Raw genomic sequence first — 22774 nt, 5'->3', positions numbered from 1 at the left:
ATGCGGTAATTATTTAGTTTCAAAGGCAGCGTAATACAATAAATAAGAGGGGTGGTGTTGTGAGTTCATTCTCTGGTTCACCAGTTGTGAGTTCTCCTTCCAGACTCCCTCTGGTGGTAACAGGAGGTAGTGAGGATGATTTGATCGCTGGAGATCTGCCACCTGAGAATGAGGATGACGATTGGATCTCAGGAGTCTCAGATTGGATTTAATACAGCCGACGCCCTATTCAGTTGCTGGTGATTCCTTCTGGCTTGTCAGCTCTTGGTTTTCAGCTCTGTTCCAGTCATCTAAGCCAAGTTTTTCTGCTAATGTTCACACTTGATTTTGTTGGTCTATTCAGTTTTTTGTGTGGTCAGCCAGCCCCTGCTGAGGGCTGTGCCGAATTTCCACTCTTATTTATCAGTATTTTGCCAATTTGCTTTTTGTCCCGTACTAGTTTGGTCTCTTTTTGCTCTGTCTCAGAATATTTCAGAGTGCTGATATAGTGGGAGAAGTCTAGTGACTTCAGGGTTAATTTTGCTATCAGAAGTGTTGGACATTATTTTTGTAGGGTTTTTTGCAGTGTCTTTCCTTTCCTTTCCTCTCTAGTTAGTTTGGGCCCCATCGCTTGCTCAACCTATTTTCCTGCCTGTGTTTGTGCTTTCATCTTGTTTCACCGTCAATACATGTGTGGGGGCTATCTATTCCTTTGGGGTCTGCTCTGGGGCAGTTAGTTTTCCCCTTTTCATGCTTCAGGCTTATTTAGTCCTCCGGCCGTGACGGGCGTCTAGGAACATCGTAGGTATGCTCCACGGCTGCTGCTAGTTGTGTGGTAGGATCAGGGATCTGAAATCTGCATAGTTACCAACCTTTCTGGTTTTCTGTGGCTTAGCTTGTTTTGCTTTTTTCTCCTCGGTGACCCATTCATAACAGAATCACCAGCCATACCGCAGATTCTACGGTACTCAAAAGCAGGAAAAAGTTGTTAAAAAAAAGTGTCAGAATTTTTTTAAAAATATTTTTTCCTCTTTTTTCTCTGGGGCCGTAGGAGGATTTTTTTTTCTTTTTCCTAATGGAGATAAAGCAATTGTCTGATCGTGTGGAGCAGCTGGCTGCTGAAGTGCAGGGAATTTCCATCTACCTCATTCAGTCACATGCTGCTGAACCTAAGATCCCTACTCCTGATGTGTTTTCTGGGGATCGGTCTAAATTTTTGAATTTTAAGAATAATTGTAAATTATTTCTGGCCTTGAAGCCTAACTCATCGGGGAGGTCTGTGCAGTAGGTTAAAATTGTCATCTCCTTGCTGCGCGGCGATCCCCAGGATTGGGCTTTTTCTCTGACACCTGAAAATCCTATTCTGACTAATGTGGATGCATTTTTTCAAGCCTTGGGGTTGAGTTATGATGAACCTAATGCTGTTGATCAAGCTGAGAGAACCCTGTTGGCATTAAACCAGGGTCAGGATTCTGCAGAGTTATACTGTCAAAAATTCCAAAAGTGGGCGGTCCTTACTACATGGAATGATGGTGCATTGGCAGCTCTCTTTCAGAAGGGTTTATCAGAGACTGTAAAAGATGTTATGGTGGGATTTCCTATTCCCCCTGGTCTGGATGATTCTATGTCATTAGCCATTCAAGTTGATCAGCGTTTACGTGAACGTAAAACTACACGGGAGGCGCTGCCACCTTTTGAACAAACGTCTGAACCTATGCAATGTGATGGGGTTTTGTCTAGGGCGCAACGTCAGGAGTTTAGAAGGCGTAATAAGCTGTGTTTTTTCTGTGGAGATGCCTCTCATATTATTTCTGTCTGCCCAAAACGAGAGAAACGTTTTGCACACACATTTGCTGTGGGCAGTATACAACCTAAGTTCCTTTTGGCAATTACTCTGATCTGCTCCTTATCCGCGTTTTCCACGAAGTCTTTTGTGGATTCAGGAGCAGCATTGAATCTGATGGATTTGAACTTTGCTAAACATTGTGGTTTGTCCATGACGCCTCTGCGGATGCCAATTCCTTTGAGGGGTATTGATGCTACTCCTTTGGCGGAGAATAAACCTCAGTTTTGGACCCAGGTGACAATGCGAGTTGCCCCAGACCACCAAGAAAATTGTAAATTTTTGGTGCTGCATAATTTGCATGATACTATTGTTCTGGGTTTTCCTTGGTTGCAAACTCATAATCCAGTTTTGGATTGGAAATCTGGGTCTGTGGTGAGTTGGGGTTGTCAGTGTGTTCTTAGAGACGCTCCTGTTTTCTCCACCTCTCCTCAGTCTCATGATATTCCTGATTATCTGGCTGATTTTTCTGATGTATTTAGTGAGAGTAAGTCTGCGTCTTTGCCTCCTCATAGGAGTTATGACTGTGCAATTGAGTTGATGCCTGGGTGTAAATTTCCCAAGGGTCGGCTTTTCAACTTATCAGTACCCGAACATGAAGCTATGTGATCCTATATTAAGGAGTCATTGGAGAAGGGTCATATTAGACCATCCTCGTCACCTTTAGGTGCTGGGTATTTTTTTGTGGCCAAGAAAGATGGTTCATTAAGACCGTGTATTGATTATCGTTCCCTTAACAAGATGACGGTTAAATATCAGTACCCGTTACCCCTGATGTCTGATTTATTCTCCAGAGTTAAAAGTGCCTGCTGGCTTACTAAGCTGCCTCAGGGGTGCGTATAATCTTATTCGCATCAAGCACGGGGATGAATGGAAGACGGCGTTTAATACTCCGGAGGGACATTTTGAGTACCTGGTGATGCCTTTTGGGCTCACTAATGCCCCTTCTGTCTTCCAGTCCTTTATGAATGATATTTTCCGTGACTTTGTGGATAAGTTTTTGATCATCTATCTGGATGATATTTTGATCTTTTCTAGTGATTGGGATTCTCATGTGGCACACGTCCGGACTGTGTTCCGGATTTTGAGGGAGAATTCCGTTTGTTAAGGGATCGAAATGCCTCTTTGGTGTACAGAGGATTTCATTTTTGGGATTTATCTTATCTCCATCGACTATTGAAATGGACCCGGCCAAGGTACAGGCCATTTATGATTGGGTTCAGCCTACTTCTTTGAAGGCCCTCCAGAAGTTTTTGGGTTTTGCTAATTTCTACCGTAAATTTACAGGTAATTTTTCTGGTATTGTCAAACCACTGACTGATCTGACCAAGAAGGGCGCTGATGTGCTGAATTGGTCTCCCGAGGCTATCTCAGCATTTCAGGAGCTTAAGCAGAGATTTACTTCAGCTCCAGTTTTACGACAACCTGATGTCTCACTTCCATTTCAGGTGGAGGTAGATGCTTCTGAGATTGGTGCAGTAGCTGTTTTGTCCCAAAAAGACCCTGTGACTTCTAAGATGAATCCCTGTACCTTCTTTTCTCAAAAGTTCCCCCCATCTGAACGCAACTATGACGTGGGGAATCGGGAATTGTTGGCCATGAAGTGGGCATTTGAGGAGTGGAGACATTGGTTGGAGGGAGCTAGACATCAAGTTGTGGTCCTCACCGATCACAAGAATTTAATTTATCTGGAGTCGGCCAAACGCTTGAATCCTAGACAGGCTAGATGGGCCTTCTTTTTCACGCGTTTTAATTTTGTGGTCTCTTTTCTTCCGGGCACTAAGAATGTTAAGGCAGATGCCCTTTCTAGGAGTTTCTTTGCTGATTCTCTTAATGTGACCAAGCCTGTTACCATCCTAGGTGAGGGGGTAGTTCTTTCTGCCATTTCGCCCGATTTGAGACGTGCCCTGGAGGAATTTCAGGAGGATAAACCTGAGTGTTGCCCTATGGGAAAATTGCATGTTCCTGACCAGTGGAGAAAGAGAGTGATGTCTGAAATTCATTGCTCCGGATTGGCTGGTCATCCAGGTATTTTTGGTACCATAGATTTGGTGAGTCGGTCCTTTTGGTGGCCTACCTTATCTCGTGACGTCAGGAAATTTGTACAGTCCTGTGGGACTTGTTCTCGGTCTAAACCCTGTTCTTATTCTAGTGGGTTGCTGATGCCCTTGCCGGTGCCCAAGAGGCCATGGACCCATATCTCAATGGATTGTATTTCTGATCTTCCTGTCTCTCAGACAATGACTGTTATCTGGGTGATTTGTGATAGATTTTCAAAGATGGTCCATCTTGTACCACTCCCAAAGTTGCCATCTTCCGCTGAGTTGGTGCCCTTGTTTTTACAACAGGTGGTTCGGTTACATGGGATTCCTGAGAACTTTGTGTCCGACAGGAGTCCAGTTTGTTTCCAGATTCTGGAAAGCCTTTTGTTCCTATCTGAGAATTCAGTTATCCTTATCCTCCGCATTTCATCCCCAGACCAATGGACAGACTGAGAGAACAAACCAGACCTTGGAGTCTTATTTGAGATGCTTTATATCTGCTGATCAGGATGATTGGGTCTAATTTTTGCCCTTGGCCGAATTCGCACTGAACAATAGAGCTAGTTCTGCCACTTTGATGTCACGCTTTTTCTGTAATTTTGGGTTTCATCCTCGATTCTCTTCAGGGCAAGTGGAATCTTCGTCCTGCCCAGGTGTGGACACTGTGGTTAAGAGAATGCATCAGATATGGGACCAAGTGGTGGATAAGTTGTCACTCTCTCAGGAAAAGGCCCAGCGATTTTCCAACCGACATAGGACCATTGGTCCCCAGTTTAAAGTGGGTGATATGGTTTGGTTGTCGTCTAAGAATATTCCTATGAAGGTTGCATCTCCTAAATTTAAGCCAAGATTTATTGGTCCTTATAAGAGTTTGGAAATTCTTAATCCTGTTTCGTTTCGATTGGCTCTTCCAGTTATGTTCAAGATCCATAACGTATTTCACAAATTTCTGTTGAAGAGGTTTGTTGAGCCAGTGGTTCCTATGGCAGCACCTCCTGACCCTGTGTTGGTTGAAGGCAATGTGGAATATGAGGTAGAGAAAATATGGGATTCTCGTTTGGTTAGACGGAGACTCCAGTATTTGGTCAAATGGAAGGGTTATGGTCAGGAGGATAATTCTTGGGTCTCTGCCTCCGATATTCATGCCAATAGATTGGTTCGTGCTTTTCACCGGGCCCATCCTGATCGGCCTGGTGGCGTGGATGAGGCTTCGGTGACCCCTCCTCAAGGGGTCTACTGTTGTGAGTTCATTCTCTGGTTCACCAGTTGTGAGTTCTCCTTCCAGACTCCCTCTGGTGGTAACAGGAGGTAGTGAGGCTGATTTGATCGGTGATCTGCCACCTGAGAATGAGGATGATGATTGGATCTCAGGAGTCTCAGATTGGATTTAAGACAGCCGATGCCCTATTCAGTTGCTGGTGATTCCTTCTGGCTTGTCAGGTCTTGGTTTTCAGCTCTGTTCCAGTCATCTAAAGCTGTTTTTCTGCTAATGTTCACACTTGATTTTGTTGGTCTATTCAGTTTTTTGTGTGGTCAGCCAGCCCCTGCTGGAGGCTGTGCTTAATTTCCACTCTTATTTATCAGTATTTTGCCAATTTGCTTTTTGTCCCTTACTAGTTTGGTCTCTTTTTGCTCTGTCTCAGAATATTTCAGAGTGCTGATATAGTGTGAGAAGTCTAGTGACTTCAGGGTTAATTTTGCTATCAGAAGTGTTGGACATTATTTTTGTAGGGTTTTTTGCAGGTTGCAGACAGTGTCTTTCCTTTCCTCTCTAGTTAGTTTGGGTCCCATTGTTTGCTCAACCTATTTTCCTGCCTGTTTGTGCCTTCATCTTTTTTCACCGTCAATACATGTGTGGGGGCTATCTATTCCTTTGGGGTCTGCTCTGGGGCAGTTAGTTTTCCCCTTTTCATGCTTCAGGCTTATTTAGTCCTCCGGCCGTGACGGGCGTCTAGGAACATCGTAGGTACACTCCACGGCTGCTGCTAGTTGTGTGGTAGGATCAGGGATCTGCAATCTGCATAGTTACCAACCTCTCTGGTTTTCTGTGACTTACCTTGTTTTGCTTTTTTCTCGTCGGTGACCCATTCATAACAGGGTGGTATAGTGTTTAAGCCCTTTCTGACATCAGACGTACTATTCCGTCCATGTTACCTGGGCCAATTTGACCATTGACGGAATAGTATGTCTCGGCGATCGCCAGCACACACGAGTGGTGTGCGGCCGATCGCGGCCAGGTGTCAGCTGATTCTCACAGCTGACACCCAGCACTAAGTGCCAGGAGCAGTCACAGACCGCTCCCGGCATTTTAACCCCTGAAATACTGCAATCGAACACGATCACAGCATTCCAGGAGCAGGCAGAGGGCTGACAGACCCTCTGCCTTTGGATCGGAGACCCCACAACATGACGCAAGGTCGTGATCACTGCCATGGTAACCCGATGTTGTCACGATCCGGGGGTTAAGAAACTTCCTGGTCATGCGCAGTGCAAGTCAGGCGGTCTCTCAGTGTCACGGCACTAAGTGTAGCGCTGACAGCTTCTATAGCAGGGGTGGGTAACCTCAAGCTCCAGGGCCATTTACGGCCCTCAATGACCTTTTATCAGGCCCCCGAGCAGATTCTCAGGGACTGCATTCTTGGGCAGGGAGTTGTATTTTGATTGCCAGAAGCTCATTAATTTCTTCTTGCTCTGTTAGCACACACACGCAGTGTTCACTACTGAACATTGAAGGGCATACAATAAAAGATTGAGTCATGAAACCAGTGCCAGAGTCAGGATGTACTTTGTGGGCGGAGTTTGTACGGCCCCCGAAGGATGGTATAAATATCCAAATGGACATTGGAAGAAAGAAGATTCCCCACCCCTGTTCTATAACATGGGGATGCTGCTTCATCTGCCTGCCATAAAAGCGATCAGCCTGCAAAAAATGACTGTCCCATAGTGGGACAAAGTGTAAAAGATAGAATGAAATAAAAAAACATGTAACTAATTGTAAAAATATAAAAAAAATAAATAAAAAATAATAGAATAAATATTGACTTTTTTATTAACATTAAATATTTGAATTAAAAAAATCTAAACAGTAAAAGTACACATATTTGGTATTGCCAAGTCCATAACGACCCGCCCTATAAAACTGTTCCACTAGGTAACCCCTTTAGTGAACACCATAAAAGCAAAGGCAAAAAACAACGCTTTGTCATCATACCGCCAAGCAAAAAGTGGAAAAACACGTGATCAATAAATAAACATGGTACCGCTGAAAACATCTTGTCCCGCAAAAAAAAAAGCCCCCATACAGTGTCATCAGCGGAAAAATAAAAAAGTTATAGCTCTAAGAAAAAGCGATGAAAAAATAATAATTTTTTATATAAAATAGTTTTTATTGTATAAACATAAAAAAATGATATAAATGAGGTATTGCTGTAATCGTACTGACCCGAAGAATAAAACTGCTTTATCAATTTTACCACACCTGGAACGGTATAAACGCCCCCCCCCAAAAGAAATTCATGAATTGATGGTTTTTGTTCATTCTGCGTCCAAAAATCAGAATAAAAAGCAATCAAAAAATGTCAAAAAATTATAGCTCTCAAAATGTGGTGATGCAAAAACTATTTTTACAATGAAAAGCATCTTTTAGTGTGTGACAGCTGCCAAGCGTAAAAACCCGCTATAACACCTCATTCACATGTCCTGATATTTCTGGTACTGGTACTGTGGCGGCGATCGGCACAAGCAGGGGAGAATGATGAGAGTCGTGTTCAGCACCTGGAGCTGGGGAACAGCGCTTACTGTAACGCTTCTTCCCCGGTGCCGATGCGTGTCACATGAATGACATCCATGTGTTTTATGTGTGCACGTATGCTGGCTGTTTTGTGGCCCACGCTGACATTAAAAATCGACATCAGCGTGTTTTGCTCATGGACAAACGGTCCGTGGAAACACACTGACATGTGCACAGACCCATTCACTTGAATAGGCAAATAGTGCTCCGTTCCTCCCGAGTCTCTCCGCATGGCTGCCCAATGGTATAAAATTCTGTGACACACCTATGATGTCTATATGATCACTGCAAACCCTAGATGAATTCATTATGAGGTGTAATTCATAAAATGGGGTCACTTATAGGAGGTTCTACTGTTCTGGCACTTCATGGGCTCTCCCAGTGTGTCATGGCACCTTCAAACCATAACAGTAAAATGTGGCGCTCCTTCCATTTTGAGCTCTGCCATGCACCTAAACAGTGGCTTACCCCAACATATGGGGTATCAGCGCACTCAGGACAATTAGCACAATAACTCTTGTGGTCCAATTTCTTCTGTTTCCCTTGAGAAAATAAAAAATTGGCTTAGAAAATATCATTTTTGTGGAAAAAAATATTTTTTACTTTTATGGCTCTACGTTATAAACTTCTGTGAAGCACTTGAGGTTCAAAGTGCTCACCACACATTTAGATAAGTTCCCTGGGGGGTCTAGTTTCCAAAATGGGGTCACTTGTGGGAGGTTTCCACTGTTTAGGCACATCAGGGGCTCTCCAAATGCGACATGACACCGGCAGACCATTCCATCAAAGTCTGCATTCTAAAACGTCACTACTTCCCTTCCGAGCCCCAATGTGCACCCATACAGTAGTTTTCTGCCACATATGGTGCATCAGTGTACTCAGGACAAATTGGACAACAACTTTTGACGTCCAATTTCTACTGTTACCCTTGGGAAAATAAAATATTGGGGACTAAAAATCATGTTTGTGGAAAAAATGATTTTCATATTTTTACGCCCAGACGCTATAAACTTTAGTGAAATACCTGGGGGTTCAAAGTTCATATCACACATCTAGATAAGTTCCTTGGGGTGTGTATTTTCCAAAAAGGGGTCACTTGTGGGGGTTTCCACTGTTTATGCACATCAGGGGCTATCCAAACGCAACATGGCGTCCAATCTCAATTCCAGCCAATTTTGTGTTGAAAAAGTCAAACGGCGCTCCTTCCCTTCCAAGCTCTACCATGCGCCCAAACAGTGGTTTACCCCCACATATCAGGTATCAGCGTACTCAGAACAAATTGCACAATAACTTTTGCAGTCCAAAATCTCCTGTTAGCCTTGGGGAAAAAAATAATTGGATCTGAAGCAATGTTTTTATAAAAAAAAGTTAAATGTTCATTTTTTTTTTTTTAAAACATTCCAAAAATTCCTGTGAAGCACCAGAAGGGTTAATAAACTTCTGACATGTGGTTTTGAGCACCTTGAGGGATGCAGCTCTCAAAATGGTATCACTTTTGGGTATTTTCTATCATATAGACCCCTCAAAGTGACTTCAAATTTGATGTGGTCCCTAAAAAAAAAATGGTGTTGTAGAAATGAGAAATGGCTGGTCAACTTCTAACTTTTATAACTTCCTAACAAAAAAATTTTGGTTCCAAAATTGTGTTGATGTAAAGTAGACATGTGGGAAATGTTATTAAGTCTTTTGTGTGACATATCTGTGTGATTAATGGGCATGAAAATTCAAAATTGGAAAATTGCAAAATTTTCCACCAAATTTCCATTTTTTTACAAATAAACGCAAGTCATGTCAAAGAAATTTTAAAACTAACATGAAGTAAAATATGTCATGAGAAAACAATGTCAGAATCACCGGGATCCATGGAAGCGTTCCAGAGTTATTATCTCATAAAGGGACAGTGGTCAGAATTGTAAAAATTGGCCCGGGCATTAACGTGCAAACCACCCTTGGGGTAAAGGGGTTAATGGCTAACTGAAAAGATGGTAACACATTGCAAGCTTTCCAGACAATTCAGGTCTCTTCAGGCATAGAATAATACAAAATCTGAAGAATCACATAGCACAGACATAATGCAATAGGTAAGACAAATGACGTGAAGTAGAACTATCATTATGGGAGAGGGATAAACAGTGGTGGTCATAAATATTGGAACAGTTCATAGATTAGGAGTGTGAAAGTTTTATTGTCCCCTGATAGGGGTCTGGTTCTGTGTTGTGATGCCCCACTAGGTCTGAGGAGAAAATTCCTTAATTGATATAAAAAGACATGAATCCATGCGACACATTCATTCCTGCATTGAGTGTCAAAGGCTGTCATGAGTTTATACTCCCAGATCCTTCTGTTTCTCTGAGATTTGAAGTTACCTTTTTAATACAAGTAATTTCATGTCCATGGTGCTGTGATCAGGGCTACAAAAATGTTTTGCCACAGGTAGATCTATTCTTTTTTCTCTTATTGTGTAGTTGTGAGAATTCATCCTTGTTCTAAGTTTTTGCCCTGTCTCTCCCACATACAGACCCCCAGTTGGTACAAATAATTAAGTACACCACACTTTCATACCTTACACCACTCTTAATTATTTGTGGAGTTACAACATTTGACATTTGCCTGCATTTTTATAGCTACACATGGTTTACACAAATTATATTTTTTTGTCTTAACTCTATACTATTTACCATTAGAAGCTGTGTAGTTTTGTAATTATCTGTATGTATACATGATTGATTACCACTTCTGTCTCTGTAAAAACAATCCCCTTTAATCCCTTTCCGACATTTGGCATAAATGTATTCCAATGTCGGACTCCCTTCCTTTGATGTGGGCTCCATCACTGAGCCCACATCTTTTCCGGCACATGTCAGCTGTCAACTACTCCACCTGTGGCACGCACACAGAGATGGGGTAACAACAAGTGTAGGAAGATGACAGTCCATTGAGTCCATACAAGGTGCAAGGCCACTTGATCCGAGAATCACAACCTGGCTTCCCCAAACGTATCCATGGTTCAGCGATGGTCAATGGAGCAGATCTGTTTTCTTCCAACCAAGACTGAAAACCCCTAGGTTGTTTCCTATAGAATGATAGATCCGTGACCTTCGTGATGGAGCCATGATGTAAATGGCTGCCGTCCTGTCTCTGGTCCTTTTGGGATGTATGGATGTCTTGGCAGAATCTCTCTGGCTGTTTCTCTCTCTGTCTCTTTATACAGAGGCCTGTAACCTATTTGTACACTTAACAAGTGTCCCTCATTCAGTATTTACATAAAGGGTAAGAATGGAGATGAGATTATTATAGCATTACTTGATTATTTAAACTATTTGCATCATTTTTCCCTCTCTGCTTTAGAAGTCAACAAACTGGCTCCATAACACAATGCATAATTAGCATATCAGCAAACATCACCAGTGATCAAGGATAAGCGCACAATAAAAGTCAATATCACCGGCTTACACAAACAAAAGTCTGTTTTCTTGACCAACTAGAAATCAACACTTAAATTTAAAGCCAACATACAGATAACATTCTATTATTCTTCGTTTGCTAAAAAATAGTCGTCTGGTTAATTAAGGAACAATGCTCTATATCTTCACAATGCCAAAAGTAAAAAAAAAAAATGTTTTTAAAAATATTAAAAAAGTAAAAAAAAAATATAAAAGTTCAAATTCCCCCTTTTGCCCCATTTAAAATAAAACAATAAAAAAATACATATTTGGTATTGCTGCATTCAGAATCACCCGATCTATCAACATAAAAAAAGAATTAACCCGATCACTAAACGGCATAATGAGAAAAACGTAAAAAAATGCCAGAATTAAGTTTTTTTTGGTTCCCACACTATTGCATTAAAATACAATAATAGGCGATCAGAAGATCATATCTGCACCAAAATAGTATCATTAAAAACGTCAGCTCGGCACACAAAAAATAAGCCTTCACCCAACCCAAGATCATGAAAAATGAAGATGTGACGGGTATCGGAATATGGAGCAATTCTTTCATACTTTACCTAATAAAGAGTTATTTTTACTGATAAATGTTTGTTTTGGGTGGTTTATTTTCTGTTGGTATTTGGTTTATCCTATAAAACTCCCATATAATATTCTCACCTTGAATTTATCCTATAAAACTCCCATATAATATTCTCACCTTGAATTTATTCTATAAAACTCCCATATAATATTCTCACCTTGAATTTATCCTATAAAACTCCCATATAATATTCCATTCTTGAACGCACGCCGCGTGCATCATGTTTTTGTACAATTTGTGAATAATATATATAGGTTCTCCTCGTCTGAGTTATTTTTCATTGTTAACAAAATACGATTTTCCTGTAATTCATTTCTCACACTCTAGGTATAATAATGACTTTTCCCTGTGTTGGATTTTTGATGTTTAAAAAGGTTGTCGGTATCTGCTTTCTTGGGTCTCTTGAGGTTGCTACGTGATGTGAGCCCTGTGCCCAATCAGCACTGACGTCACTGTCCCCACCTTCGGACAAATCAAGCATCATGAGGCCGTCAGAGAGCAGCCGCAGCCCTGGCTTCCTGTTCATGTTCAATATATCCAAAGGAAGGAACAGTGAAGCTGATGCTGATTGGGCGCAGGGCTCGTGTGATGTGAGAACCTCACATAAGCCTCGGGACAGTGAGTCTCAACACCACTGAAGTGGAGCCGGCACGCCAGCGGAGTATGAGTGTTTTTATTTTAATGAGGCCAAACATAAGGAATGAGTTCACGGAGAAAAAAAAAATATATACCGTGTTTTTTGGACTATAAGACGCACCTAGGTTTAGAGGAAATTAGGAAAAAAAAATAGAAGCAAAAAATGTGGTTAATTCTGTACTTAATATCCCTTATCCTGGTATATATGGTCCCCTCATCCCTATTCTGATACACATGGCCCCCTCATCCCTACCCTGGTATACATAGATCCCTCATCCCTATCCTAGTATGCATGGCCCCATCCTTATCCTAGTATGCAGGGTCCCATCCTATTGTGGCATGATTGGCCCCATCCCGCTCCTGGTATGCAGTGCCCCATCTCATCGTAGTATGCTTGGCCCCCATCCTTATCCTGGTATGCAGGGCCCCCATCTCTTCCTAGTATGCAGGGCACCATCACTATTCGGGTATGACTGGCCCCCCATTCCAGTCCTGGTATGCATAGCCCAATCCTTATAATTGGCCCCCATCCTGGTATCCATGGCCCCATCACAAAACATTATTAAAAAGCATTACACTTACCTACCCGGCGCTCCCTTGCTGAATCCTGCTCTGATACCAGCAACTGGTTCATGCTTGTAAGCAGCACATGGCAGGGACATAATGCGTTGCTCACAAGCAGAGCACAGCTGCCGGAGTACTCGCCATTAAAACTATTTCAACATTATGAACATAAAAAAGGCTTCTCCCCTATGTGACATCTCTGATGTTTATTAACAGTTGATTTCCAAGTAAAATATTTCCCACATTAAGAAAATGAAAAAGGCTTCTCCTCTGTGTGACTGCTCTGATGTCTAACAAGATTCCCTTTCCGGTTAAAATATTTCCCACAATCTGAACAGGAAAAAGGCTTCTCCCCTGTGTGAGTTCTATGGTGAGTAACCAAATCTGATTTCTGGTTAAAACATTTCCCACATTCTGAACAGGAAAAAGGCTTCTCTCCTGTGTGAGTTCTTTGGTGTATATCAAGATTCCCTTTCTGGTTAAAACATTTCCCACATTCTGAACATGAAAAAGGCTTCTCCCCTGTGTGAGTTCTTTGGTGTTCATTAAGATTCCCTTTCTGGTTAAAACATTTCCCACATTTTGAACAGGAAAAAGGCTTCTCCCCTGTGTGACTGCTCTGATGGCGATCAAGATGCCATTTCTGGTTAAAACATTTCCCACATTCTGAACAGGAAAATGGCTTCTCCCCCGTGTGAGTTCTCTGGTGACTAACAAGATGCCATTTCTGGTTAAAACATTTCCCACATTCTGAACAGGAAAAAGGCTTCTCTCCTGTGTGAGTTCTTTGGTGTTCATTAAGATTCCTTTTCTGGTTAAAACATTTCCCACATTCTGAACAGGAAAATGGCTTCTCCCCCGTGTGAGTTCTCTGGTGACTAACAAGATGCCATTTCTGGTTAAAACATTTCCCACATTCTGAACAGGAAAAAGCCTTCTCTCCTGTGTGAGTTCTATGGTGAATAAGAAAAAGTGATTTTTTGTGAAAACATTTCCCACATTCTGAACAGGAAAAAGGCTTCTCTCCTGTGTGCGTTCTATGGTGTGTAACAAAATCTGATTTATGTGTAAAACATTTCCCACATTCTGAACAGGAAAAAGGCTTCTCCCCTGTGTGAGTTCTCTGGTGTCTATCAAGAACCGATTTCTGATTAAAACATTTCCCACATTCTGAACAGGAAAAAGGCTTCTCCCCTGTGTGAGTTCTATGGTGAGCAACAAGCAGTGATTTACGTGCAAAACATTTCCCACATTCTGAACATGAAAAAAGCTTCTTTGCTAAAGGAGCAGTTTGTTTTGTAATGCCTCTTTTGTGACTTTGATTTTTCTTAGTAGTCAGTAATGAATCAGAAGATGGGACCTGTTTCATAGGATCAGATGACAGATCTTTGCTGTGAATGGATGATGGTATATCTGGAGTAATGGCATTCACTTCAGTTGTATCTTGTAGGATCTCAAGATCATCAGATTTAAAACTTGAAGATGTCAGCTGTCCCTCTGATCTCCTGGTACAGTCATCTGCTAAGATAAAAACAATTATTTTTAATAAAATATCCTTGAGTTTTATATTTTTGAACATTTCTACTTAAACTGTCCATAAAAATGGCAAGCTATGTAAAAAACTTTAATTATTTACCAAGACAATGACCGTTCACAGTCTAATAGAAAACCTTGTTGGATGAACCAGTAGTGTGCGGTGTTCAACTGTTTGGTTTCTTTTTATTCAATATTTGGGAGGCAGAATGAACAATCAATGTTATGTGGGAGAAAATAATACCAATTCTCATCTCACAAAAACAAGTCCCCACTCAGGTCCATCATCTGTCATTGGAAAGACAGAGGTTCCCGCACTATTAGTGACTCAAAGGCTGTTGAAAAGCAACAAGGTTTCCATAAACCAATCCAGCAAAATCCGCTCTCACTTCGGAGTCTTGCAGTGTGCGCAAACAACATTTAGGATCCCTGTATTTAGCAATATTATAGTGAGAAGAATCCACTTAATTTTTGGTGTGTGTCTCCTGGAGCACAATCTGGGCACTATGTGCTGGGTAAGAAAATGGCAAATTTTTAATTTTCACTCTCCAACATCCACTGCGTGTTAATTTCCGGGAAGTGGCCGTGGAGTCAAAATATTCACTCCTCCTACACACGTGGTTAAAATTGTTGATACCCCTCGTTTGATGACAGAAAAACCCACAATGGTCACAGAAATAACTTGAATCTGACAAAAGTAATAATAAATAAAAAATCTATGAAAATGAGCAAATGAAAGTCAGACATTGCTTTTCAGCCATGCTTCCACAGAATGAAAAAAAAAATAAAACTCATGAAATCGGCCTGGACAGGAATTATGGCACCCTTAACTTAACCGCTTCGTGACCACCAACGTTAGATAAACATCGGCGCTAGCAGGGCTTTGTGCAGCGCGGACGTTTGTCTACAGTCGGCGGTTTTGTGCTCATCGGGACCCCACGTACCTTATAACTAGGGGATTTCGCCGCACAACACATCCTGTGACCCTCGACCTCATTGACATCTGACTGGTTCAGGTCCTGATGACGTCAGCGTCACACCAGCCAATGAGTCAAATCACTAGGAAAGTTTGTTGCAGCAGTGAACTTTCCCGGGCGATCTGCCCCATAAAAACGCTGTTTCTCCTCAGATCTCCTGTCAGTGAGAGATTAGAGGAGAAACAGTGTTACAAGTGCTGCTGGGAACAGCTGTGTCAGTCAGCGATTGTGCTATAAAGTAAAAAACAGATAAGGCAGGTTAGGGTTAGTGCTATAGTTAGGGTTAGTGTTGGGGCTAAAGCTAGGGTTAGTGTTGGGGCTAAAGTTAGGGTTTATCCTAAAGTTAGGATTAGGCTAAAGAATTAGGCTTTTCTCAAATGTTTCCCCAAATATTTGGTCACGTCGTAGTTTTCAATTTCCGGTAAAAAAATAAAAACGAATAAAATGGCCGGTCAGTTTTATAGTGCAGAGGAGGCTTATGCACTTTTATGTTCTGACAGTGAAGAAAGTGCAGTGTCAGATGGCGATGTGGATTTCGAGGGCTTTAGTAGCAGCGACAGTGATAGCTCAGAAATGAGCAGTGATTCTGGTCCATCCTCACACACAAGGACCAGTACAACAAGAAGGACAAATAGCGCTTCTGGAGAAATGTCACCAACTCAGGGAACAATGCCCAGTACTAGAACTGTCCCTAGTGCTCGTGAATTGGTGCACACCAATGTCCAAGGGGCTTTGCCTCTTGATGTAGCATTTCCTAGATGGAAAGATTCGGATTCGGCTATTCCATTCATCCCTAATTTTAATGCCATTCCTGGTATAAATGTGGAGGTGGAAAATTTTGGACCAATTATTATTTTTAATTTGTTTCTGACAGATAGCTTGCTAGAGCATATTGTCCTACAAATTATATGCGTCCCAATTCATCAGCCAGAATCCACGATCCTATTATGCTAGGTCAAATTTATGGAACCAACTAATGTCCTAGAAATGAAAACATTTTTAGGACTTACATTCGCTATGGGGCTTGTTAAAAAACGAGCATTCAGTCCTATTGGTCCAACCGCCCTGTTCAAGCCACCCCTATGTTTTCTGCTGTTCTTCCGAGGACCCGTTATCAAATGCTCATGAGATTTTAGCATTTTAATGACAATAGTCAATGTCTGCCCAGAAATGCCCCAGAACATGACAGACTATTCAAAATCAGACCCATCATCAAAGACTTGACAGAAAAGTTCTTAAAGCTCTACACCCCAACAGAAAACATTTCCATTGATGAGTCCCTTGTAAAATTCAAAGGAAGACTGCACCTCAAGCAATTTATTCCTTCTAAGAGGGCAAGGTTCAGAATAAAGCTCTATAAAATGTGCGAGAGTTCAACCGGATACACATCAGCTTTTCACATTTATGAGGGGAAAGACAGCCAACTAAACCCACCAGGAGGCCCTACTTATCTGGGGACATCTGGAAAAATTGGTTGGGAGCTGATAACTCCATTTTTACAAAAAGGCTCCAATCTGTATGTTGACAACTACTACACCAGCATACCCCTATTTAAAAGTCTGGTTGAACATAACATAGGGGCTTGTGGGACCATTCGCAAAAACCGTCAGGGGTTTCCACAATCATTGGTCAGCAAAAAGTTCTGAAAGGGGCAGTCAGGGGGTTTACACAATGGAGAGCTGCTTGCGCTTAAGTATAAGGATAAAAAAGATATATTTATCCTGAGCTCGATCCACACAGATGCCACAAGGGCCACTGCAGACCAACAGGGATCCACTACTCCAAAACCTGTGTCTGTCACTGACTACAACAAATATATGGGGGTGTGGACCTTGCAGATCAGGTTCTACAGCGATACCAGGTATCAAGAAAATCATATGTCTGGTATAACAAGTTAGTCATGTATTTGTTGCAGGTGGCCACATATAATTCCTTTGCGTTATACAAAAAAGCCAGAAATGCAGATACTTTCCTTGATCATCATGAAAAGGTCACTGAAAATCTTGTTTTTGATAATTTTGTCCCCGCCAATCCTTTAGAATGTGAAGATGTCAGAAGACTCACTGAGCGACATTTTATTGCACTCATCCCAGTAACTGAAACAAGAAAGAACCCCCAGAGAAGATGTCGTGTATGTTCCTAGAGAGGAATGAGGCATGATCCCCGCTATTATTACCCACAATGCCCATCACTGCCAGCCTTATGCCTCCATGACTGCTTTACAATCTCCCACACAGAACCACGTTTTTGAACTGTTTTGACATTCAAGCATTTGGTTTATTTAGTGACAGACACATTTGAGTAGAGCTGACTTAACAATTTCCGGGGGTAGGTGGGGGGAGGTCTCCAGAGACACAAGCTGGGCACAATATATTGGGCACTACAATGACATTTTTACAATTTTTGCTCTGAATCTTCCTCTACGTGTTTCTGGAAATCATCCATGTAGTGAAAATGGTCACTATATCCATAGATGAATTCCCAGAGGGGGGTCATTTCCAAAATGGGGTCACTTCAGGGGGGATTCTGTTGTTCTGGCACTTAGCGGCTCTCCAAAGTGCCACAACAGCAGAATCCCCCCTGAAGTGACCCCATTTTGGAAATGACACCCCTCTGGGAATTGGAAACGACTCCTCTCTGTTAATTCATCTCTGGGTGTAGTGACCATTTACCTATCTATATATTTTCCAATGTAATATCAGGGGTTAAAACAACATTTTAGTGGTAAAAATGTAATTATTTTTTCTTCACTGCCCAAAGGTATAATTTTCTATGGAACAGCTGTGGTGTCAGTATGCTCACTGCACCACGAGAAGAATTCATTCAGGGAAGTATTTGGTAAAATGCAGTCACTTTTGGGGCTTATGCTGTTCTGGCACCTCAGGGGCTCTGACAATGTGACATGTCACCCACAAACAATTCCAGCAAAATCTGCTCTCCAATATGGCGCTCCTTCCTTTCCGAGCTCTGCCATGCGCCCAAACAGTAGTATTCTCCCACATATGGGGTATCGGCGTGCTCAGGAGAAAGTGCACAATAAATTGTATGGAGAAATTTCTCCTGTTCCCCTTATGAAAAAGGAAAATATGGAGCTAAAAAGATTTGTGAAAAATCTTTTTTTTTTTTTATTTGCATGGTGCCATGTTATAAACTTCTGTGAAGCACCTGTGGGTTGAAGGTGCTCAATACACATCTGGATAAGTTCCCTAAGGGGTCTAGTTTCCAAAATGGTGTCACTTGTTGGGGGTTTCCACTGGTTAGGCACATCAGGGGCTCTCCAAACGCAACATGGCAACCGCTAATTATTCCAGCATATTTTACATTCAAAAAATCAAATGGAGCGCCTTCCCTTCTCAGCCCTACCGTGTGCCCAAACAGTAGATCTCCCACACATATGGGGTATCGGCATGCTCAGGAGAAATTGTAAAACAAAATGTATCGTCCATTTTCTCCTGTTACCCTTGTGAAAGTAAAAAAAAAATAAGTCTAAAGGAAAATTTGTGTGAAAGAAAAGTAAAGGTTTATTTTTATTTCCACATTCCATTCATTCCTGTGAAGCACCTGAAGGGTTAATAAACTTCTTGAATGTGGTTTTGAGCACCTGGAGGGGTGCAGTTTTTAGAATGGTGTCACTTTTGGGTATTTTCTGTCATATTGACCCCCAAACTCACTTCAAATGTGAGGTGGTCCCTAAAAAAATGGTTTTGTAAATTTTGTTGTAAAAATGAGAAATCACTGTTTAACTTTTAACCTTTATAACTTCCTAACAAAAAAAATTGATATAGTTGATATAGATGATACTGCGCAGGCGCCGCCATCGCCGGTGACATTTTGCTGGATGTAATTTTTTTCTAAGCCTCACAATAGCCACAATATTATAGGCATTATCACCAATAATATCAATGCTATTATATGCATTATGTAATAATGGGGGCAGGTCAGTGAGGGGTCAGCGACCTGTCATAAGCCAATACAGATGAATATGTAATCAGAGCACCACATAAAGCCCCGCCCACAGCCCCACCCACAGCCCCGCCCCAGAGCACGAGAATCTCATTAACTGAAAACTACAAATACAGATTACACAACAGTAAACCAGAGTTGCCCTCATTTATGGTGGACCATTGGAGCTACTATGGATCCTGACCAGAAGATCAGAGAAAATAATATTGCTCCCCATTTCAGGAGAGATTGTGCAGTAATCTGAATTCCTTAGGATCAAAAACAATGTAATTGGCTGTAAGTTCTATAGAAAAGGGCTTTCACTGCCCAAAGTCATTTGAACAGTTTTGGGTGGAGGAGAATGTTGTGGTCTAGAGGAAAAATGGTGATCATGGTAATACGGCCGGACTACCCCACCGATAAAGCAGCCACAGCCGGTGACTGAGAGGAATCTGTGACTTCTCTGCATTCAGTGGTTACTACTCACCTGGGTAGTCATATGTGGGAATCTCCTCTTTACACCGCTCATCATCTCTCACATATGTCTCTGTAGTATTAATATGGGTCAGATCTTCACCCTGAAACAAATATTGTAAAAGTCACTGACAGATGGAGACGTCCCATCTATGATCAGCTCTAATCCTGCCATCTCCACCGTTCTCATTACACAAGTATAAAACATATAATACTGGTGGATAAAACAAGATTGAGCACAAGACCTTCACAGCCGTCTACACATCATAGGGGAGATCTCCTGACACCTTCTCTCCATCTACCTGATGATCCTGAGGAGCACTGGGATCTTCTTGGTTACAGTCCTGTGGAGGAAGAGGACGGGGACATCTCTCTGGTGTTGTCCTCTTACTGGATAGATCTGGAGGAAACACATACAGGGACTGAATTCATTCTCTACATACAGATAATTATAGGCCGTGTGTATTTAGTCCTGTCTATTACCTGGAGATGTGAAGGGCTGGGGAACCTCCATTATGACGTTCTTGTACAGATCTCTATGTCCTTCTAAATACTCCCACTCCTCCATGGAGAAATAGACAGCGACATCCTGACACCTTATAGGAACCTGACACATACAATGATACCGTCATCCCCCCGATCCCTTCATAGTGTTACTGTATAATGTCCCAGCAGTGTCACCTCTCCAGTCAGCAGCTCAATCATCTTGTAGGTGAGTTCTAGGATCTTCTGGTCATTGATGTCCTCATGGATCAAGGGTTGAGGTGGAGGCCCCGTGATTGGGCTCAGGGGTCTTCCCCATCCCTCAGACACAGGGTACTGACAGCGATCACTAGAGGTCTTCTTCACCACTGTGTAATCCTGGTTATGGAGAGACACATTAATAAATCTCACTACAGACATTCCCAGAGTCCTCACCTCTCCAGTTCTGTCCATCTGTTATTCCCATAGATAAGAATGATGTAATGTGATGTCATCAGAATCTCTCACCTCTCCAGTGAGAAGGAAGAGGATCTCTAGGGTGAGGTGTAACATCCTCTCCGCCATCCTGTCTCTGTCCATATCCATCCTTGATGGGTAAATCAGGAAAATTCTCTTCTGTAGAAGATCTTCACTGAGAGGATCCGATATTGTAGAGACCTGAATGAGAAGAAGATGATCCGATGTAACATCATAAGAATCCTGTGTAATAATACAATTACTGGAGATAATAAGGGAAACATATGAGGAGATTTATTATCTTACAGGGTTTAGTTTTCTTCCCTGACATCTACTAATAAAACCTATATATTTAGGCCACAGACAACAAGCAGTTTCCTCCTCAGAGTCGGCAGCTGAACACGTTCCTCATAGACTCATCTTCCATAACGCTAATTCTCGTCTCATTACCGACACTGGAATCGGCATTAGCAATACTGCAGGAGATATTCATTACACGCGACATGAGAAATAACTCCTTCATGATGAGGACGACATCTTCATCTCCTACTGCGGCTCTAGAGACAGATTTGGCCAGAGTCGGTCACTGCCTCCATCCCCACCGGCCGTCTATATGAAGGTTTCCCGTCTTCCCCGCACTGGAATCTTCTCTCACGTTAGATCTCAGCTCTGAGTCACACACAGAAGTTTGAGGCTTTTAGAAAAGATTTTTGTTTCCACAAACACAACGGACAGAAATGATCTGACCCCAAAGTCTCCATGTACAGTGATTTATGGGGTTTATTTCTGGCCTTAGGCTTTCCTATATTACAAGATGGATGTGAAGACTTTTGTGCCCAATGATGATATAACTATTCTAGGAGTGACGCCTTTATAACCAGATAATAGTATGTTTGCAGCTTGCAGAGCACAGCGGCTCCTTCTTCAGGCGGCTCCAACAATCCAGTCTCTCTCAGCACTGACAGCTTCTATGGCATGATCTGGGGCTAAGACTATTTTTGTGGTAAAATGTAATTATTTTTTCTTCATCGCCCAATGGTATAAAATTCTGGGAGACAGATGAGTAATTGAGAGGTGGGGGGTGTAACATGGCGCCTCTTATTGGGGGCTCTGATAATGTGACCCCCTAACACCATAAGAGCAGACTCGGCCCTGTCAGACGGCGCTCCTTCCCTCCTGTGTCCGGCCCCTTATGGGGTATCGGCGCTCAGGGGAAATTGTGGAACAAGTGGTTTCTGTTTTCTCCTCTTCTCCCGTGTGATAATTACAGACTTGGGGACAGAGCGACATTTTAGTGGGAACATTTCATTCCTCCGCTCAATGTTACACAATTCTGTGACCCCCTGAGGGTTAATAATCCTCCCTGCCCCCTAGATGAGCCCCCAGAGGTGGAGGGGGTAACATGGGGCCACTTGTGGGGTCTCTGCTGTTCTGGTGTCAGAGCTCTTCACACGTCACACGGCGTCCGCCGTCTATCCCAGCCACAATGGCGCCCCTTCCCTCCCGAGCCTGTGGGGTATCGGCACTCAGGAGACACAGCGCACTGTGCGGCCTCAGCGCTCCTGTCACCTGTAGGACAATGATACATTGGGGGGAAAAGTCACATTTCTGTGAGGAAAACACTAAAATTGTCATTTCTTCCTTCCACATTGCTGAAATTCCTGTCACACTGTCCGAATTCAGAGATTGTCCTGTCAGAAAGGAGAAGACAGGGAGCGAAAGGGTTAATAGGACTCACAGGAGGAACCGGCCCAGAAAGCAGAAGGTGCAGGAGGGTCCGCCACATATATGGCTGCTCTGTGTGCACAGGACCTGTGATGAGGTCACAGGAGGGGAGGAGTCAGGGGTCACATGATCTCCGGAGTGAAGACGTGATGGGAAGTTTGGCTCTTTTTTAAATAGAAATCCGTTTTCCACAGTCCTCGTTTTAGGTCTTTGCCTGTACAGTGAGGCCTCATTATACCCCTGTATAAGGCTTAGGTGACGCAGTGTAGACTGTTATTCAGCATTGCTGTCTCCTCAG

At 42.4% G+C, this 22774-nt stretch overlaps 1 protein-coding gene across 1 annotated transcript in view; it reads right to left on the bottom strand.

Moving 5' to 3' along the window:
- The window catches only part of LOC141077996 (uncharacterized), a 91298-nt gene extending 68761 nt beyond the window's left edge, over window positions 1-22537 (bottom strand). The window contains exons 1-7 of the mRNA XM_073564787.1: window positions 22490-22537; window positions 20803-20952; window positions 20494-20673; window positions 20296-20419; window positions 20115-20212; window positions 19826-19916; window positions 13223-14404 (exon numbers count right to left, since the gene is read on the bottom strand). Of these exons, the coding sequence (XP_073420888.1) occupies window positions 13223-14404; window positions 19826-19916; window positions 20115-20212; window positions 20296-20419; window positions 20494-20673; window positions 20803-20952; window positions 22490-22537 (1873 nt within the window). The remainder of the gene's footprint in view (window positions 1-13222; window positions 14405-19825; window positions 19917-20114; window positions 20213-20295; window positions 20420-20493; window positions 20674-20802; window positions 20953-22489) is intronic.
- Between the last annotated feature and the right edge of the window lie 237 nt (window positions 22538-22774).

This window comes from Dendrobates tinctorius, unplaced genomic scaffold (genome assembly GCF_039654945.1).
Source record: "Dendrobates tinctorius isolate UK_male_01 unplaced genomic scaffold, ASM3965494v1 ptg000489l, whole genome shotgun sequence".
NCBI classification, from domain to species: domain Eukaryota; kingdom Metazoa; phylum Chordata; class Amphibia; order Anura; family Dendrobatidae; genus Dendrobates; species Dendrobates tinctorius.
This window is presented reverse-complemented; position numbering and strand designations above follow the sequence as displayed.